Here is a 20,425-nt window from a genome sequence, read left to right on the forward strand (position 1 = left end):
ATGACATTTTCATGGCCCAGATCTGATTGGTTCCACCCTGAGTGAGGACAGGGTTAGCGTCTTCTGGCTGAGCCCCCCTGAGGTGGGGGGGTAGTGGTGGGGGGATTGGAGCAAGGGCATTGTCACTTGCAGCGCTCCTCGTGGCTAAGTTTGCTCAGCTCTGCACCCCTCTGCATCCTCTCCGAAAACTTCACCTTGTTCTGATTCTCCAGCAACTTTGACTCTTTGAATGAAGATGACACTGTGGAGAACAACCAGCTGGCATTTGACGTGGCCGAGCGTGAGTTTGGCATCCCCCCAGTGACCACGGGCAAAGAGATGGCCTCAGCCCCGCAGCCCGACAAGCTCAGCATGGTCATGTACCTCTCCAAGTTCTATGAGCTCTTCCGGGGCACCCCGCTGAGGCCTGTGGGTAAGGACCTGCTTTCAGGATGAGGCTTTGCCAGCCCCTGAGCCATCTCTGCCCTGTGCCCGCACCTGGCTGCTCTTCACACTGATGTCCTCTGTTCTGGGGCTGACCCCTGCCCTCCCTTTGCCTTTGAGCCCAAACAAGGGTGGACCCCACGCACCCAGACCCATGTATGTAAGTGGGTCCTGTGTGGCAGGTGCCACATGGGGCTGGCCTGCATCTGCCCTTGTCACCGGGAGATCACTGACAGAGCAGCACCAGCCCTCTATGCAGGCCACTGACAGCTTCAGTTGGGGGTGAGGGAATTATTTTGGAGGGACCTTGTCTCAGTGACACCCCGTGAGCTCTGGGGGAGCCGTGGAAGGATCTGGATCTCAGTCTTACTTTTTTTTCCTAACAGATTCTTGGCGCAAAAACTACGGAGAGAATGCTGACCTCGGCATGGCCAAGTCATCCATTTCTCATAACTATCTCAACCTCACGTTTCCAAGGAAGAGAACTCCACGAGTAAGTTTTGGCCTGGGTTTGTTTTGTTTCTTCTTACACGTGGATGGATGAGGGGAAAGGAGATGCCACGTGCTGGGTCTGTTTACGCTGATAAATTACCCAGATTGAGTGCTCACGAAGACATGAGGAGAACTCAGTCAAGTTCTCCTGCACCATGTAGCTAGCTTCAGTGCCTTCAATGTGGTTATAGGAAGGGCAGGGTAGAGAACAAAGAGGACATGCTGGTGAGTATTTTTAAAAGTAAATCAGATTAGCTCTGCCTCCTAAGCAGGGAGATGGACACGATATCTCACTTTGTTAAGCAATTTAGATCAGGAACACGATGGCCATTTAGTAGCAGAAGTGAATGATGAGGCTACATTTACATATTCTGTTCCATTCATTTTTTTAATTCATTCATTCAACAATGTTTACTGGGCCCTGTTCATGCCAACTTTAAGGCTGAATGTTTTGTTTGTTTTTGATGAGGGGAGCAAATATACAGAGGTGAGTATTATATGGACCTTGCCTTTGAGGAGCTCAGAACCTAATAAAGAGATTCCCAAATTTTCCCAACTTATGGCACCTTTAGTGTCTTAGTAATTTTTTTTCACACTGCCCCCAGATCAAAAGAAATGCCTAAAATGTTCGTTTGTTAAGTAGTTATATCCAAATAACTTGGTAGGGGAATTTTGCAAGGTGTGTGACAGACATCACCATGCTTCCCTAGAAAATCTAAAATATCCTGCGGCTCCTCTCTGAGTTCACTCTGGTGCCACAGGGTGCCTTGGTACGCAGTTTGGAAACCACAAGCCTAATGCGAAATTACAGGGTAATATGAATGACGGCATCTCCATGGAAGGTATAATACAAGTTGCCTTGCTTGATGTGCTCATTTTACAGATAAAAAGTGGAGGCCCAGAGGTGTTAGGCTGCAGGGGCTCGCACAGAGCTTGCCTTCCCTCCACTGACTCGGCAGAGGGATGCAGGCCTCCGTGTGCGTCTCAGTGTCTCTGGGTTGCCAACAGGCTCTTAACCACTGGCCAGTCATGCCTTGTCCTGCCAACCCCTCCGCCCAGGGTGGGGCTGGGGCCCCATGGCCTCCTTTCTTTCCCTGGGCTATGTGATCAGTGGTCACTTTTTCCCCTGAGGGATGTGCTCCCTGGAAGGCAGCAGTGGTTGTGCTGACTCTAGGAACTGGGTACTTAGTGCTCTACACGCCCTGTCTCTAGGAAGGGACAGGCTCGGGGGCTGGGGAGGGCGGGTGTGCAGGTCGGCTCGGGTGTAAGCAGAGCAGCTGAAAGGCTGAGCTGCACCCCACTGCCCTGTGCCCTTCTGCTCCCCGAGCTGCCCCACTCAGAGGCTCTGTGGGAGACGCCGTGACCCACCATAGGTCACGCTGAGCAAAAGCAGTCTTCCGGAGCCCAGTCGTCGGCTTACCCCACCTCAGCCCAGCTGCTTTTCCTTGATGACCGAGGACCCCTGCTTTGGGCTACTCCATCCCAGGCAAACCAGTGCAGCCTTTCTGGAAGCTCTCTGAGCCAAACATTTATCACTTTTCTCGGTTCAGCCACTTTCCTTCCACCACTTAGCCCACCGCTGGGAACTGGAGAGGCAAGTTTAAACCTTTCACTCACCACACCTCTGTTTACAGAGTGACCGAATTGAAAGCAGCCTGGCCAGCTCTGGCTCAGGAGGTGGGAATGGTCAAAAGTCAGCCGTCAGCCAGGCCCTCCAGGCCCTCTGAGGGTGCCGGAGCGGCACTCCACTTCGCCCTGGCTCTGCTAGCAAATGCAGCGGGGATGCGTGGGCTCTGCCCGGCCCAGCCCTGGCTGATTTTGGCCCACGTCCAGTCTCCTCCAGGGTGTGCTCCTTGGCTGCCCATCTTGAGAGCGGTTAAAATCCACAGATCTGATTCCCTCCCATGGCCCCATTTAATGTCTAAAGTTTGCCCTGCTTCTCGGATAGGTAGAGAGGTTAGGTCATTGAAGTAAGTGCCTGGTGTGGGCATTAGTTGTCCCACCCTTTTTCCTCAAACTGGTGGGTTGGTGGGTTTGCAAGGCCACTGGGTCATATTCTGCCCTGGCACTAAAACACCGCAGCATATACTGTCCACCGCTCAACGCCAGTGCAGTGGTCCGACCACGTGCAAAGTACCTTCTCCCCTTTCTATCATGTGTCTTCTTCTTATATCTGGATCCTTTTTTGGTCTGGAGAAATCTATTTGCAATGCTCTTTGGTCTTAACATGTCTCATGACCAAAGAGTACTGAGTCCACTCCAGGTTGCCCCTGGACACGCACAGAGGAGGTCTGCACAGGAGACTGAAAACTGCACACGTACACGGGGCTCCCCCGCAGTTACACAAGAAGATGTCAGTGCTATTCGACATGCAGTTTTCACTGCCCTGGTTCACGTGCCCCTACGGACTGGAGATGCAGGCTAGGCTGCGCTTGTGTGATTTTGTACACCAGAGCTCAGTCACATGATCTGTACGTACAGGTGCATCTGTAATTGACCTCGCCCCCTCCCCTCGTCCCTCCATTCCCCTCCCTCCCCCCTCACTGACTTCAGAGGACCATCTTGATACGGGGATTGAGCAGCCCACCTTTGTTCACATGTGGCGTCTTAATCTGAAGAGGGCTCATTGTTTCTCTCCTGAGCCAGTCTTAACGGTCTCTCTCCCTCCTGGTTTTTGATGTTGGTGTTAAATTCTTCTTTCCTCCCTAATCTTATTTTCCTGATAACATCCAAACTCCAGCAAAAGAGAACAACTTTGGGCAAAATTGAAGGCTCTTTCTCCATCCAGAAACTTGTTTATTTTAGAGAGAATGACTTTCCCATTCCACGCCAAGAGGGTTGTGCCTCTGGTGAGTGGTAACCTACTGGGGTTGGTTATCTCTGAAGACTGGATGGCCCACGCCTGGGGAGGAGGAGAAGAGCTTAGGGATTCTGTTTTCCTCTTAAAGGAAAGCCCTTGCTCTGCTGCAGATCTGCCTCTGTCCCAGTCAGCAGCTAGAAGCCTCGTAGCATGGGACAGTTCCTGGAGACTCCAGAGCTCTTGTCACCAGGCTCACAGGTGACATCTGAACACACATATGTGGTCTCCGTCTCCTGTGTGTGCCTGTGGGTGCATACACACACACACACACACACACACACACACACACACACACACACACACACACACACTACCTGTCTGTGCTCTCCTCGTCTTACCACACATGGGTAATGCCTGGATTTATGTCCACTTCAGTTATGATACATATTATATTACATACATAGTCAAGGTGCCTGATCTTTGTTTTCCCCATTCTGGGCCCATTCCTTGAGGGACAACACAACACAGAAGTTGTCATTTGTCCCTGGAAAGCCCATCCTAGAAGCCAGTTGGGTGGCCCCAGGATTTATGCTGCTCGGCTGGCTGATTCTGACCCAGGTCCTCCTCTAGCGCTGGCCCTGGTGGAGTGGGGTTCACAAAGCATGACTCAGATCAGTGTCTGGTCTGAGCTGGAGGGTCCCCCTCCCAGCTCTTCTCCTTGACCCTCCTGCACAGACACTTTCCAAAGATCCAGGGGCAGTTATGTAAGAAGGTGCTTCCTCCATTCACCCAATCATTCAACACAGATTTACTGAGTCCCCGTATTATGCTGAGTTCTCAGTGCTGGGGGCACAGCAGTGAACAAAGAGGGCCAAGGTCTCTGCTGGAGGGAGCTGACCTTCCAGTGTGACTTCCTAAGTTCCTCTCACTCCCCTTCTCCAGCTCTTTTCACAGAACCACCCACCCAGCAGCCACAACTCCCACTAGGGTTCTCGTACGACGGCTTAGGGAGCCAACCCAGGTACTGATGCTGCCCAGGTCAGGTAGCACAGGGCTTAAGCAACATGCCCGCCCCCATCCCACCCTGGGCACCTGTGGTCTGCAGGTCGCTGCTGAGGGTGATCGCTCTCCTGTCCTCTGTGTAACCGCAGCCTGAGATTCTGCACTGATTTATAGAATGGGGATGCAAGCTGAAGCCCAGACGACAAATACGTATTTGGGTCTGGTGGGGATTCAGCACGTGTTCAAATCTCTCAAAGTTCCTTTGCTTGTCTGCAAAATATCGTAATAACATAAACATTGCATTGCTGCGAAGACAACGTTGAACAAGTGTGAGCTGCAGGTCTGAGCTCCTTCTCTGGCACATGGAAGGGGCTCTGTAAATGATGGTCCCCATCCCATACTGACTAAATGAAGATGCTCGTTTTCTGAAAACGGTAAAACTAGTTGGGTTGACCACTGGCTTCCGTACTGCAACCATGATGGATCCAGCATTTTACAGTGTCATAGCGCATTTGCTCCTCTTGTTACATTTTGAGGAAGGCAGGGGACATGTTCTCATCCCAGTTTTAGAGATGGGGAAACTTGGTCTTAGGGAGATTATAATGCAGTGCCATATAGGTGGTAAATGTCAAAGCCAGAACTAGAATTCAGATTTTCTAATTCTATGAATAGCACTAACCTAACTTAAAATGTCTAACACTTATATAGCACTTCAGAGGAGAAGAAGTGTCTTATATACATGAATTTGTTCATCCTTACAATAACTTACTTATGAGCTAGATAGTATAGTATCTTAGAAGTGAGGAAACTAAAGTCAGAAAAGTTGGGGTGATTTTCCTAAGGTCACTTAGCCAGGAAGTAATTCATGTCAGAACTCGAACCCATGGCTCCATACTGCTCTGCCATTGAAGGGAAGAGCTCTCTTGCCAGTGTCACTGACCATCCTTCTAAATATCATTGTGGCCACTATACTCTCAGGACACTGCCTACAATGGCCAACCTCTCTTCCTATGACCTAGATCTGAATTTCTCCACCAGCTAACTAAATATAAAGTTGGGGCTAAAATCACCTTAAGTCAGGCAGTATGGGAACGTGATTGTCTTGTGCTGATCAAATAAATGATGAGATTGGTAGACATATGTCTTTGATTTTTTTTTAATGGAGAACATCAAGTAGTTTAATAAATGCCTTTTGATATATTAGAATCTTTCAAATCATTGGGAAATAATGATAAGAAAGTATCTTAGGGTGAAAGGGCAGGAAAAATTAATAAGAAAAGAAAGTGAGTTATTTGTTTATTCTCATACTGTCTCGGGGCACAATAAGTATTTTCTTCCCCCTTGTACCCCAATTCTCTATGGTGCTAAGCAGAGTCCAAGGAGAGGGCGTTACGGAGGCATTTTTGGCTCCCCAATAGTGATATACAGATAAGAAAAAAATTAGATAAATCTCTAGATTTGTGTTTTCTCAAGCTTTTTGTGTTAACCTAGCTCTTCTTCATAGCTGAGAATCAGTGCTTCCATGATAAATCCATAAGGAAGAACAGAGGCCCTTTGGGTTTGTATGTTGCTAACCATATAGACTGCATTTTATTGTCCCAGGGGTCAGGCTGAATCACAGGAGCTGATGTTGCCCCACCCACTTCCTTTCACCCCTCCCCCCCAAGGATTTGAGGGTCTTCTTAGGTGCTGCTGCTGGGTACACTCCCCTCAGGAGTGTTTTCTGTGAGCCTGCGGCTAACGTACTGAGTTTGGATCCACGCAGGCTCAGTTGGACCAGTCACAGCCAGGGCTGCTGAATGCAAGAGAGTAAGATGTGTTGCTCTTTGAGGGAAAAGCCAAGTCCTCATTTAAGGTGGAAACAAGGAGAACAACAGAAACCCCTAAGACGATGCATGAAGTGTTCTTGTTGGGAGGAAACCCTGTACTTTCACAGGCTCGTCTCCGGGCCAGTGCAGGGCTCACAGGCCGTGGAGCCAAGCACCCAGACAGCCTGGGCCTCTAGGACCCGATGCTGTACATAAGGTCATCTGTTTCTCTTGGTGTTTGCCCAAACATTTGGGTTGAAATCATTTCCATTCACAGAATAATGATTTATTAGAAGCTGAGGAAAATGTTGAAGGGAAGGCGAGGCCCTTTGATCTCTTGTTTTATGCTACCTGAGCAAGGGAAGGGTCACATTTTTGAACAAGTATCAATGACTAAACTGTAGTTAATTCTGTCTTAAAAATTTTTTTAAGGTGCTGGTAAATAGGAGGAGGGGCGGGGTGATGGGGTGTGTAAGTGCAGGGGAGCAGGTGCTTGCCTGTGGAAGTAAGTTGAGTACACACTAGACTGCGTGCTGGGGGCTTTGATCATTACTGTTGATTTAGAACAACCAGGAGGTAAAGGATCCTCTGTGATGGGGCAAGGTGAGAATGTGTGGGGCTGACTGGGCAGCATGCCTGGGTTTGAGAGGAGAGGGTGGCCAGCAGCCCTTTCAGCTGCATCCAGTGTGGAACAAAGGCGGGGATTTAATCTGGCCCTGCTATGGAGGGCCCCGCTGAGGGTGTCGGAGGCTCCCCCAGGGAGGGACGCATAGTCGGTGGGGACGGCTCCATGGTCCTCAGTGGGCTGGCCATTTGGGGAAGGTCCCAGCTCGAGGTCTAACCCCAGTGTCAAGGAGAGGCTAACCCAGCAGGGTGCATAGCGAGGCACTAAATCCAGCCTGCAGCCCCATCCCAGCTCGTAGCATCAGCTCAACCTGTGCAGTCCCCCTCCTTCCCTTGAGGAGATAAGTCAGACCGCAAGTGCGCCCTTGGGTGGCCTTTGCAAGGGTCATGCAATGGGCTTAGGTAGGGCAGGGTTCTCTGGATTTAAATGTCCAGATTTTGGAAGAAGAAAGTAGGCTGTAAGGGGTTATCAATGGGACAATCATGCAATTTATTGTCCAAACCAGGATATTTTTGAAAATGAAAGGGGGCACTATTCATAATTATGCTGGGGGGAAAAGCAGTACATCAAACTGTCCTGGGCAAACTGGGCTGTACGGTCACCATAGTTTTCAGGCCATATCTGATGCTACTTTGACGTTAACATAATATCATTTACCAGTAGCTGCAATGGTGGCTGAATGGCAGGCGTAATTTTCCATCAAATTCCTGGACAGCTGATCTAAGTCCCGAGAATCCCTGCCCGTGAGGGGAGCCAGTGGCACCTCTTCGTAGGAGGTGATCTCCACAGGGCAGCATCAGCCGGCCCGGCTGTGACCACTCTGAGTCCAAGTTCATTGACAAGGAGACAATCCCTGCCCATGTCACAGGGATTCTTTGTGCTTTGGAATGCTTTGACATGATTTTGGGGGCTGTGTTCCCACCCCCTTCTGACAGAACCCCTGGCTCCCGAGGTTGGGGAAGGCTCCCTCCTCTGCACCTGAACAGAGCCGAGAGCATTTGTCACGGTGCAGGGTAATTTCTGCCCATCTGTTTCCTGGGCTGGCAGCTGTGGCGGGCAGGGCTGGATCCCCAGTGCTGGCATCGCAGCCCTTGACAGCCCTGAGCTCACCATGCTTTCTTGGCCATCACAGGTGGACAGCCGAACCGAAGAGAATGACATGAGCAAGCGGAGGCGGAAAGGCTTCAACAACCTGGACGAGGTTCGTGCGCTCAGTGCCGGTTTACACAAAGCCCGTTTCCTGACAGCCAGTGGCCACAGCCCGCCCGCCTGACCGTGGCAGTCGCCCTGCCCTTCTTTCTTTCCTCTCTCATGAACCACTGGGTTCCAAGCTTGGCTTGATGGGAAAAAGTTGGGTCTGGTCACTAGCTATGTCACCCTCCCAGGATGTGGCTCATATCTGTAAAACACAGATGATGCATATGCAATGGATGACATTTTGCAGAATTTTTAAAGATTAAGTAAGAGGACGTGTATAACATGCCAATCATGGTCTTTGGCACCTAGGGTAATCAAGATATAATCACTATTAATAGTAAGTAGTAAAGAGGCACCAGCAGTCCCACTTTTCTCCCAGTCCTAGTTTCTACCTTTTGTTTTTTCTGTAAAGCAAATGTCCCAGCACCCACAAATGCCACCTTCTGGTGAGAGAAGAAAGTTACAGGCTACTTTGTCAAAGCCAAGCCTGAGTCTCTCTCCTGCTACTAAAAAGTTGATCAGAAAAAGAGTATCAGTTCTTGCTTCCCCAGGCAGCTCTGTAAAGAGACCTGAGATATATAGCTCATTCCAAAAAACCATTCTAATTCCACAAAAGCAAGCTTAGATACTGTCTGTGAACTGTAGGATATCAGCTTTAGCTAGCCTACTGGCTGATACCAAAATGATGACATAGAAGCAAGGGGGATAATTTGTAGGATACATTCATACTTCATTTATAGGACTTAGAAAAAAACTTCTTTTATCTTATATGGTTGAAGAACTGCTGCTCTTGGCTCTGGCATGAGCAAGAAGCCAGTGAACAGGGAGACAGTTGAGAGGATGAAGCCGTGGCTGATGAACTGGGCTGGAGAAGCATCCCATTCCCCAGTTACGGGTGTTGGCTCTGCCTTAAGTGCCTGTGATTCGCTCCCGCCTCCTCCCAAGAAGCTTCCCTTGGATACATTTTATCCCCGGGGGGAAGTCTTCTCCTGCCTTTCATCTGTGGCTTATTTGAGGGGGTGTCTGTGCTGTTTCTGTTGTTGGCAGCACAAGATGTAGAGTGTGGGAAGAAATCTGGTTGCACCTGCCCCTTCTGAAATGGCTCTAGTTTTCTGGGCCAGCTGTTTTGCTTAAGTCAGATTTAACCAAGCAATGATTCTCTCTAAATTCTTGCTACTCAAAGTGTGGGCCAAGAACAAGGGCACCAGTATCACCTGGCAGCTGGTTAGAAATGCAGACTCTCAGGGCCCACCCCAGACCTCTTGAATCCAAATCTGGTTTTGAAGGAGACCCCCAGTGATTCATGTGCACATGAATGTCTGCAAAGGGCTGGTCTGCACGACCCACTGTCCTGGCCTACTTTGGCCTGTACAAACAGTGACCAGCCTAGTAAACTTGCCCTCTTCACACTCAAGCCTGGATTGCTATGCAGTTACAGTTCCCAATCTGAAGTAGGGAGTGACTCTTTGGCTTGTGTGTGTCCAACTCTTCAGAGTGGCTGTGCATACAAGGTTTCCCATGGGGCTGCTACTCTTAGGGAATCTTAAAAAAAACCCAAAAAACAATTGACTATAGCTTGCCTCTTCCCATGAATTTCTTCTAAGTGAACACATCTTTGTTTTGAAAACATCTGTTCCTGGGAGGGAAATTCATTGTCTCCTCAGGAAAACTGACTACCCTCTTGACGTGACAATGCCATTTGTATTTCTGAGGTTGATGGGAGCAGATCTGTGGTACCGGGGAACAGACATTCACTGGACACCCATCATTTTTAAAGTTTTATTTTAGCAGATGAGCTAAGAAAATCTTACATAGAATTCCATTTCATAAAACAGCATAACCAACTGGTCACGGTCAACATCTAAACAGTCACAAGTCGTGTTGATTATCACGTGTCCCGAAACAAAGCAATGAGAAGGGCCCTTCACCTCCATTACATCTGGCCCGATCTGAAGCAAGTCTATAGTTCTGTTAATGGTATTGTGCCGGTGTTAATTTCTTAGTTTTGATAACAGTGCCATAATTATTCCAGATGTTAACGTTAGGTGCAGCTGGGTCTACGGTACGCAGGAACTATCTGTGCTGTCTTTGTAAGTTTTCTGTCAGTCTAAAATTATTTCAAAATTAAATGTTTTTTTTTTTTTTAAAGATAGCAACAACAGAGCAGGACTCGTTGCCATTGGGAGTGGGGCGCAGAGGAGGGAAGGGAAGCCCAGAGCCTGTGCCTTGCCTCACTGACACCCTGTCTTGCTTCCTTCACCCCCCAATTCTTCACCCTTTGTCAGGCACATGATATGTTTTGAAAACTATTCTGCTTATCATTTCATTATTATATTTGACTTTTTCAACAGTCACATGAAGGTGGGTTACTGCTCGCATTTTACAGATTAGGAAACTTCAGAGAAGTTAAGTAAATTGCCAAGGTCCCTGGGCTGGGAGGTGAAAGAGTCAGAATTCAAACACTAAGTGCCTGGCTCCCAAGCCTAGCTGTGCCCGTCTTTGACAAGACTCGTCCCACTTGTGACCATTGTCTCCAGAGTGGGCATTGCCTCCTGCTTTTGCCTCATTTCCTCAGACCACAGAGGGCGTCCTTCTTCAGGAACTGTCCTTGTCGTGAGCCCCCAGGCCCCCTCCTTGATATCTGGGTTCCAGAACCAACAACCAATGCATTGATTTGGCCTTTGCAGCCTTCAGCCTTTCCTAGCCAGAGCTTGGGCTCCAATCAAGAGGGCTGTAAAGAAGGTGGAAATCAGAACAAAGTCAAGTCCATGGCAAGTCAGCTGCTGGCCAAGTTCGAGGAGAACTCTCGGAACCCCTCACTCCTGAGGCAGGTGAGTCCTGTCAAATGTTCACTGACCCTGCCTTCCTGGTGACCAGAACCCTCTGAGAAGCCAGCAGAAATGTCAGGCCAGCACTGGATTTCAGGTGTGCCAGCCAGACCTGGCTCAAAAGGAGTCTCAAGCTTCTTCTAGATCTGGAGTCAGACTTTTCTAAAAGGGGCTGGATAGCAAATATTTTAAACTTTGGGGACCATCCAGTCTCTCTTGCAATGACTCAATTCTGCCATTGTAGCATGAAAGCAGCCATGGACAATCTGTAAACAAATGCACGTGGCCGTGTGCCAATAAAACATTATTTACAAAAACAGGCAGCGGGCCGGATTTGGCCCGAGGACCGTAGTTTGCTGATGCCTATTCTGCACTGGGGAAGAAATCCTTTCCCTGATTTTGTTTTGCTTTGCAACCATGACTTGTTTTGCAGCCATCTTTGAGATGGTGGAGCTTTAGAGATGCTGATTGCCCAGTCCATGGTGAGAACACCCGTCCAAACCAGGGTCTTAGCTCCATGGGGGCCCATAGGAATGGGGACCAACCTCGAGAGTGTCCCCTGGTGCCCCCCTCTCCTTGTTCCCTTGGGTCAGGCTGGCAGAGCTGTTGTGTCTGACCAGGGTCCATGTGAGGCTGAAGGAGGTGGGATGCTGTGGGTCAGGCTGCAGACCCGGCTGACTTCTCTTGGCCTCTGACTTGGAGTCTGCACTTGGATGGTTCCATTTGCTCCCTCGAATTCCTCTGGGGCACCACTGTCACATTACAAAAGCTTGGGACAAGGGGTTCCGTTTTTCTTTGGAGAACATCTGTCACATGACAGAATTAGGCTCCTCTCAGGAGAAAGACAAACAATTGGTTAATTCTGTTTAGAGGCAGTTATAGACATCTTCCTAGTCTTGATGTAGACCATGCCCCTCCTGGACAAACCGACCTTCCCCAGGAAGCCAGGTTTTATTGTAAGGGGCCCATGTTCCTAAGACTTGCAACTGTCTGAATTGTTTTCTCAACTGTCCCTCCTGGAGGCTTGGCCCCTTGCAGCCCCCAGGTATTGATGAGGGCTCTCTTCCTTCAGAAGGACTGTAGCATCCCTTTCATCTAGTGGGCAGGAAGGACTTTGGGACTCGCCACCCTGGCCTGGTATGTGCCTGCCCAGTGCCCCGGGTCTGAGCCAAAAGCACAGCCTCCTGGGGATTCACACATTGTTCAAGAGAAGGGGACCATGGAACTTGCTGTTCACACGGACAGAGGGCCGGGGTTCAAGTTTCCCAGCTGGGCCCAGCTTGTCAGAGCTCAGCCCAGGGCTCGCTCAGCATCTGCAAACTCTCTCTCCCTGACTCTCCTCCTCTCCTCCCTCCAAGTGTCTGTCTGACTCGCCTTTTCCTTCCTATTTCCTGCGGCTGCTTTTTCGGACTCACCTTCCTCCTCCCAGGAGCACCGTGTCTCAGGGATAGGTAAGCCCATACTGCGCTCTTCCTCTGACCCTCCTGTTAACTCTCGCCGTCCCAAGCCAGAGGAGCCCACACCCAGCCCATCACCAACTCTGAAAAGGCAGGTAGGGCTCTTTCCAGTGGATGCTATCTTGGTGAAACCAGAGGGAACTTTGATCCAGAGGGGTGGGGTCCGTGGCTGTCTCTGCACCCCACATAGGGCTGATTGTAGATTCTCTGGGAAGGCAAACACAACTTGAGGTTACCACCCTTATAGGTAGGAATAACCAAGTATGCAGCATCTTAAAATACATGCCAGTCAGGGGTATCGACTGACCAACTACCATGCTCTTGGTGCTTTATTTGCTTGGGGAAAAACAGACCACACCACACAGGGTATTTTGTGTGATGCCCCTGGGACACTTAGCTTATTTGCACACCTCTTGAGTAGGCTGATTTCTAAATCAATGGAGAAGTGACAGTGATGGTGGAATGGGCTCAGGTGGCCAGCTGGCCGCACGCCATTGAAGGGGTAAGACTGGGATATGGTTAGACCTCCCCTGGTGTCTGAGCAGATGAGGACCTACCCAGTGGGCAGGGAGGCAGCCAGGAGCCATGGGCTGAGGCTTTTTCCAGCTAATATCTCTGGGTTTGGAATTTGAACAGAATCACTATTATTGACCACAGCACTCAAAAGTGCCTGGTCAGCATTAGGAATTTTGTGTTGCTTCTCGGGGAGTGGAGGTCAAAGGAGGTCAGTGTGGACATATTGCAGTGATTCTGTGTCTTGTGTGTGTAGAATCATCTAGAGAGCTTTATTAAAAATATCAATCTCTGGTACCCACCCCCTGACCAATTAAACCTGAATATCTGGGGGTTGGGCCCAGACTTTGGGAACCAGGGTGGTACTGGCTCTGATTCAGTGGGTCTGGAGTGTTGTTAATAACAAGACGGTATTGTTAAGGAGGATGTCAGGTGATTCTGATGCAGGTGGTGGAAAGTCAACACCCAACGTTAGTTTGGAATCTGACACAAGGTGGCATCCGGCGTGCCCTTGTCCCTGGTCCTCATGGGGATTCCTCACGGTGGCGGGGCATCCATGGGAGGGCCACAGTTGGGAAGGAAGCTTGATTTTCCTTCTCCCCCAGTTCCCCTTGGTGGTTGTGACGGGGCATGTGCTCCGAGAGCTAAAGCAAGTGTCTGCTGGCGGCGAGTGCCCGAGCAGGCCCTGGAGAGCCCGAGCCAAGTCTGACCTGCAGCTGGGCGGGCCAGAAAATCCCGCCGGCCTGCCTGCCACCTGCCAGGGAGCGCTGGCCCTCTCCGGGGTGCTGCGGCGGCTGCAGCAAGTGGAAGAAAAGGTTCTCCAGGTGAAAGCCTTGCTCTTTGCCCTGTCTCTGCCCTGCCTGTGTCTAGGCTGCCTTCCTTTCCTCCCCTCCCTCCTCCTGTCCAGGGCGGGTGCCGTCTCCGACTACTGCTCCCCATCTCCCGTCCTGCCGCGTGTGCTGAGGGCCGCAAGCCCACCTGGCTGCCTCCCCGCCTCTCCCCTCACAGTGTCTGTCTCTATCTCTCTTTTCTCTCTCCTTTCTCACCTTGGCTGCAGAAAAGGGCTGAGAATTTGGCCAACAGGGAATTTCACAAAAAGAACATTAAGGAGAAGGCGGCTCACCTTGCCTCTATGTTTGGACACGGGGATTTCCCGCAGGTAAATGCGGGGCTTTCAGAGCCCCCAGGAACCCAGGTGTTGGACATCCAGGGAGGTTACTTGAATCAGTCTCTGGAGATTCATTTCTTCCTTCCTCCTCCCTCTATAGCCTGAAAAGCTATTCACTTTTTAAGTCACCAAAGGATTTGGACTGGCGTCTAAAAAAGCTCCAAATGAGAAGATTCAAAATAATTAGACAAATCATGACAAAGGGAAAACCAAGGCAGAAAAGCGGGCTCAGGTCATAGGAAAACATTACTGAACAGAAACATGTGTGCTGTCAGATCTTAGACAGCTTCTGAGTAGGCTGAGCTTCCTAGGGGTCAACACAAAGAGGGAAAGCTGGTCAGTTGCAGGAATCACATCACAGTGCCTTTAAGGTGAAAGCAAACCAGTTGCTCATGAAGTCTGGGGACAGGATGGAGAGATGCCCCCATGGCCATGATCAGGGAGACCGTGAATGTCGAGGTCAGCCACGTGCTGTAACCTGCGCTCTGCTTTTGTGAAAGCCAGAAGAATGGCCTTGCCTCAGGATAGAAAGCACAGCCCCCGCCCCCGGCCAGGCACTAATTTAGAAACGTGCTGAGAAGAGGGTGTGCTCACAAGGAGATGACAGAGTTGAGGATGAGGCCCCGTGGCGCTTGTACATGTAAGGTGCTCCCTTGCCTGCAGCAAGCCTGGTCTCTAGAACATACCGCCTCTGCTGCTTTCACCCAACCTCCTCCAGACCTGTGTCCTCTGCTACTTGGCAGAGTCATAGACATGGGAAGGATACTTTGCCTTTAGTGCATTTTTAGGGTTCCATGTGGCTGCAGAGGTCCCTGCTGGAGCATCTACCCCAGAGTAGCCTGGGCTTGTCCTTTCCTAAGCTTGCAACTACTACTTCATACCAAGCTCCAGAGTGAGGCCTTCAGGAGTTAGTGCTGGTGTCGGCAGCAGACGTAGGCAGGAGCAGGATGGCTCTGCTCCAGCTATTTTGATGTGACGAAGGAGCCAGAAAAGTTTTAGCAGAATGAAGTGTAACCAGCAGTCAGATGGTCCTGCTGGGCTCCAAAGACACAGGCTACCTTTTTGTCCCAAGACGTGGGCCTGGATGTCCTTTCCCCTCCTTGGATGTGTGGGCTTGGGGGCTGCATCGTCGAGGCGAGCATCACTGTGCGTTTCCCTGGGGATAATCATAGTTTCCTCTGTTTCTGTTCTGTGCAGAATAAACTACTCTCTAAAAGCCTGTCTCACACTCATCCTCCGTCTTCTCCCTCCTGCCTTCCATCTCCTGATTCAGCTGCTACTTCCTCTCCATCGACTGTTGACTCTGTTTCTCCAGCCAGAAAGGTAGTTGTCCTGAACAATTAGCTTCCCCGACTCCCTGCATGTTCTGAGATATTCTCCTGCTCTGCACCACCTACACAGATAACCATCTGAATCTTGGCTTGGCCGGGAGGAAAATTTGTAAGATACTTTACAGCGGTCCTGGGTTTGGTTTTGGTTTTGTGCTGGAGCAAGAAACAAAGCAGAAGAGGCAGCACACAAAACCTTATCAAATGGTGCTTGCTTGTTCAACACGTCCTCGCTGGGCACCCACCATATGCCAACCACCGTGCCAGATGCTGAGAAAACAAAGGGGAGGGAGGTACAGTTCTCTTATACGGTGTAGATGGCAAACAGCACCTCAGCATAGAAATGTGTCACATTTTACCACATGATATTGCCAAATTTGGCTGGTTTTGGCCTAACAAAATGGCGGTCTCACGTGGTGAACCTCAGACAGTACTATTCATTAATTCTATGAGAGGTTTAAGAGGCAAGATTCTAGGAACCCAGAAAGGAGAAGCCTGGGAAGGCTTCACAGCAGAGGTAATATGGGAGCCAAGTGTTAAAGATTATATGGAGGGATTTTGCTAGAAAGAAGTGTAGGGGAAGGGCATTTTAGAAAGGATCTGGCATGTGGTAAGGAAGGCAGATAGGACTTGCATGAATCAAAAGACATTTCTGGTGCAACTTGATTTTCAGATAAAGGTATTTATGGGAGTGCAGAGAATGAGGGTGAGAGTCAGCCTGCTCTTTTTGCGTTAAAGGAATTCATTCTGCCCTCTTGTAAAGAGGCACGGAAGGATCTGCCCTGAGTTCTAGAAGGATAACGCAGGTAGCAGTGTAGAGGGTGGAGAGTTGGTGGGGAGCTAACGTTGGTTGAGTAGATAATGAAATGCGTCCGTGAGCAATGATTAAGTTTGGGTTCTGGAGCACTTTTCATGTTTTTTTACTTGTCTTGCTGTTACCTAATATGCCAAGAACACTACCAGGCTGGCATGGGAGGCGGGCAGCCTCCAGAGAAGCTTAGCCCCTGGAATGGATGAGCCTAAAAATGGACATGAAGCCCGCTTGGTTAGCTGTTGCTCATGGGAGTAGGTTGGAGCCTCTTTCTGGAAGACTGTGTTCCCCTGAACACCCCTGTTCTGTCTGTTCCCACCTGGGCCCGTCTCCACGTGCGGTGCTGAGTGTGCCCCTGTCCGAGTTACTGCTCGTTCGTTTCCACCCCGTTAGACCGAAGCACAAACCAGCCACCTGCTGGTGCATTAGGGAGAAGTCAGGAGCTGCCTCCTGGGAGTCCCACCCCCACTGACCTCCACTGCTGTGGGGAGAGGAGTGCAGGCAGGGTCTCCAAGAAAGGAGCAAGGAATATTAGGATCCCCACCCGCTCCAAGGTCCCCAGTGTGGATGAGAAGTATCCCTGGAAGGGCAGCAGGAGGTGATGTGGGGAAGCACAAACACTTCCCGTCTTCAACTCTACTGAACACAGCCACGGCTGACATGCCTGGCATCTTGTTCCAGGTCAGCTTTGCTTAGCCGTTTGACCTTAAACATTGACCTCAGGAGACTTGTCTGGGCCTCCATTTTCTCATCAACAAGAGAGTGATTCTTGGCTCACGTGATAGTGAGCTCTGTGGGTGAAGACTGGCATATTTGTCATCACCATCACCAAGGCTTCAGAGTAGCCTTTGTGTCCAGCTTGGGAGAAGAGCCTTCCCTAGGAGGTACTTCCTGCTGTGGAAAAAGGTCACTGGCACCCTTGACAGGATGATGGGAGGGGCAAGGGCACCTGGGCACAGGCAGGCAGTGGCTGGTGCTCCTGGCTGGGCAGCCGAGCCCACACCTTGCTTCCCTCTGGCCCAGCCCCTTTCCGGCTAGCCCCGGGCATGCCCTCTCTCGCCTCTGCTTTTCTTTTGTCCTTAGGAAGTCCTGACTTGGTTACTGCCCTCTAGAGTTGAGAGCAGAGATGGGACAAGAGAAGCCACCACACGTCCCAAGTCCCCTGACTTGGTTTCCAATAGGTATTAGTTCTCTAGGTGATGGCAAGAGGCAGCCTGCCCAGGTCCACGTGGGGCTGCCGGGGCCTGGCAGAGACGCTTCTCATCGTGAGACTATCCTGTCACATCATCATCACACTCCACTGCAGCCCTTGGCTGCTTCTCCACTGGGCTCTTCAAGCAGCTTTAAACCAATGTCACTCATTAAGCCATTGAGGGAGCATTCATTCATCCAACAAATATTTATTGAATGACAGCTGGTGTCAGGCACTTCACTCTTGGGATACACATCAATGATCAGTAGTTACCTTCCTGCCCTGATGAGGCTTGCATTCTAATAGAGGGAGGTAAATAATCAGCAATAATATAATATATAGGTAAATTACATGACGTATCAGAAGGCAATTTTTCCCATGGAAAAATTAGAGCAGGTAGCAGGGACCTGGCATGCTGGGGAAGGGTAGCAATTTCCAGTGGGGTAGCAGGAGGGCTCTTCCTGGGAAAGAGAATTGAGCAGAAGCAGAGCCTCAGAGAGGAAAACAAAGGTCCAGGGAGGAGACTAGTTCCCAGGGCTCCTGACTCCAGCCCATGTTCTCTCCTCTGTGCCACAGCAGCCAAGTATGAATGGAGGCCTCGTCAGAGGGACCAGCCCAGAGGTTATGTGTGTGTAGAGCCTCAAGCCCAGGCTCAAGGAGGGCTGCAAATGGGGTGGGTGGGCTTCGGGATGACCAATCCCAGGTCCTCTGGTCCTCACCTCTACAGGTTTGTTCTTTGTTTCTCCCAGGTTGGGGTAGAACAATTGCTCCCTGTTTTTTTTTTTTTTTTATATCCCATCTCCCAAGCCAGCCTTGGCCATCAGATGATGGTGTAATTGGGCTATCTTAATAGCTTCTGACTTACTAATTACAGGCTGATGAGCTTTTCACTGTGTGGCTGGGAATGATTGGGGAGCTGTCAGAAAAGGCCACCCTAGGACACTTACTCTGTCCGTGCCTTTGTTTCTCCATTTGTAAAAAGGACCCAGCTTGGACCTGACACCCCCAGACCCCTCCAGATCTCACCGTGAAGCCATTGTAGGCAGTTAAGCACAGAGTGGTGAATTTCCAGCTTCAAGCAGTTTTGGAAAGGATATTGCCAGCTGCACTGCTCCCCTGCCCCACCTGCAACTTTCCTCCCTCTCCCGGACCCCACCCCAGCATTGATTCCACACTGGGCTTTGCACATGCAGAATCTGAGAGAGTGATGGCCTCCTCTGAGGAGAGAATTAGCTGCCCCTTAAAGTAGGTGACAACCTGGTGACAAACAATTTTATTCAGTCCTGGTGGAGCTCTGAGAGCCTCTCCCCTGGAGAGAGCCTGGGGCCTTAATGCTTCTTCCCAGCAGATTATGGGCTGCTCTGATTGCCCAGTGACTCAAGTTTGCCTTGATTCAGGGCAGCCAGAGGAAGGAGAATGCACTTGGAAACTGATGCTTAGTTCTTAGCAACCTCCTGGCAGGCAGTGTGCTTCTCTTCCTGCCCTGGAGCCCTACACCTTAATTCTGAGGATCCAGGGATAATCACCTCCTCAGAGGAACAGACTTAGTCAAACTTGTCATGAGGATCTCTTGCTACTCACAGGGATGCAGACTTGGGTTACCAATTCCAGGAGATGTAGCCAGGGCTCTGCCTTCATTCAGACTACACTTGCCTACCCTCTCAGATTGGCATGTCGCCTTACATTTCAGAGTGATGCAGCTGGGGTTTTGGCCTGAATAGTCACAGGGAATCTTGAGGCCCTCTCGTTTAGGGCCCAAATTCTTACTGGAGTCTTATTTTTTAAGACCGTGGGCTATGGGATCATGCCCAGTCTGATCATCCCATCAAACCAGCCCTCCGGTAGCTCTATCAGCTCCCATCAACCCTTAGCTAACTTCTTTCTTCAAGGCAGGAGACCACTGACAATTCAGCCTTTAGCATGGCTGCTAGCCATTTACCAAGGCTGGTGAGCTCTTGCAAGATCAAGATGGCAGCCGAGTGTTTGCACAGCTGAGCCAGAGGGAGGGCCTCACGGGGCTGGGTGCTGTGGTTAAGTCCTCCTGGGTCAGAAGAGCAATGTGCATTGCAAAAGGAGCTTTCTCTACCCCTGGGGGTGTTTGTTTTAAAACTGGATTTGCAGGGTTTACTCTAGAGATTTGCATATTAGAGAAAAGCTAGGTGAGTCTTGGCTGGGCAATCTGCCAGTGTTTCATCTGATACAAGCGTAGATCTCAAGGCTGCTCCAAACTCATTGTTCTCTCTGTTCTGGGGATAGAGCTAGGCAGCGCTTTGGAGGTAACCTGTGTGCATCCCAGCCTGGGGGATTTTAATTGGCAGAATGCTGGTGTGTCAGGGAAGCAGGGTGCAATAGTGAGAAGGGTATAGGCTTGGAGTCACGCTTGGGTTCAGAGCACCGATTACTTGATTACTCTCTGTGTGTCCTTGGATGAGTTAGTGGACCTCTCAGCACCTCAGTATCCTAACCTATAAAATGGAGGTGGCAGCAGCTACTCCTGAGGGTGACTGGAATAATGCAAACACCTAGCATATATCGAATGCCTCAAATATCCAGCAAATGTGCTTTCTCCCCAGTGGAGGAGAATTCTAGAAGAAAGCTCACTTACCTAAAAGGCATGTTGAATCCTCTCTTTCTAAAGGCAAAGAAGTCACCTTCAGGCTTCCATTTCCATCCCAGCCACTTAGGAGCGCTGTGGCCCAGGTGAGTTAGAGCCTCCCTGAACCTCAGCTGCCCTGGCCTCGAAGGGGGATTATCAGACCCACCTCGCAAGGCTGTGAGGCT

General features: G+C 50.2%; 1 protein-coding gene across 1 annotated transcript in view; it reads left to right on the plus strand.

The window, feature by feature from the left end:
- Window positions 1-20,425, plus strand: part of MICAL2 (microtubule associated monooxygenase, calponin and LIM domain containing 2) — a 217,942-nt gene that overhangs the window by 108,507 nt on the left and 89,010 nt on the right. Inside the window, exons 14-17 of the mRNA XM_061201468.1 lie at window positions 213-412; window positions 810-916; window positions 8,283-8,351; window positions 11,035-11,178. Of these exons, the coding sequence (XP_061057451.1) occupies window positions 213-412; window positions 810-916; window positions 8,283-8,351; window positions 11,035-11,178 (520 nt within the window). The remainder of the gene's footprint in view (window positions 1-212; window positions 413-809; window positions 917-8,282; window positions 8,352-11,034; window positions 11,179-20,425) is intronic.

Source organism: Eubalaena glacialis, chromosome 10, assembly GCF_028564815.1.
Source record: "Eubalaena glacialis isolate mEubGla1 chromosome 10, mEubGla1.1.hap2.+ XY, whole genome shotgun sequence".
NCBI lineage: Eukaryota > Metazoa > Chordata > Mammalia > Artiodactyla > Balaenidae > Eubalaena > Eubalaena glacialis.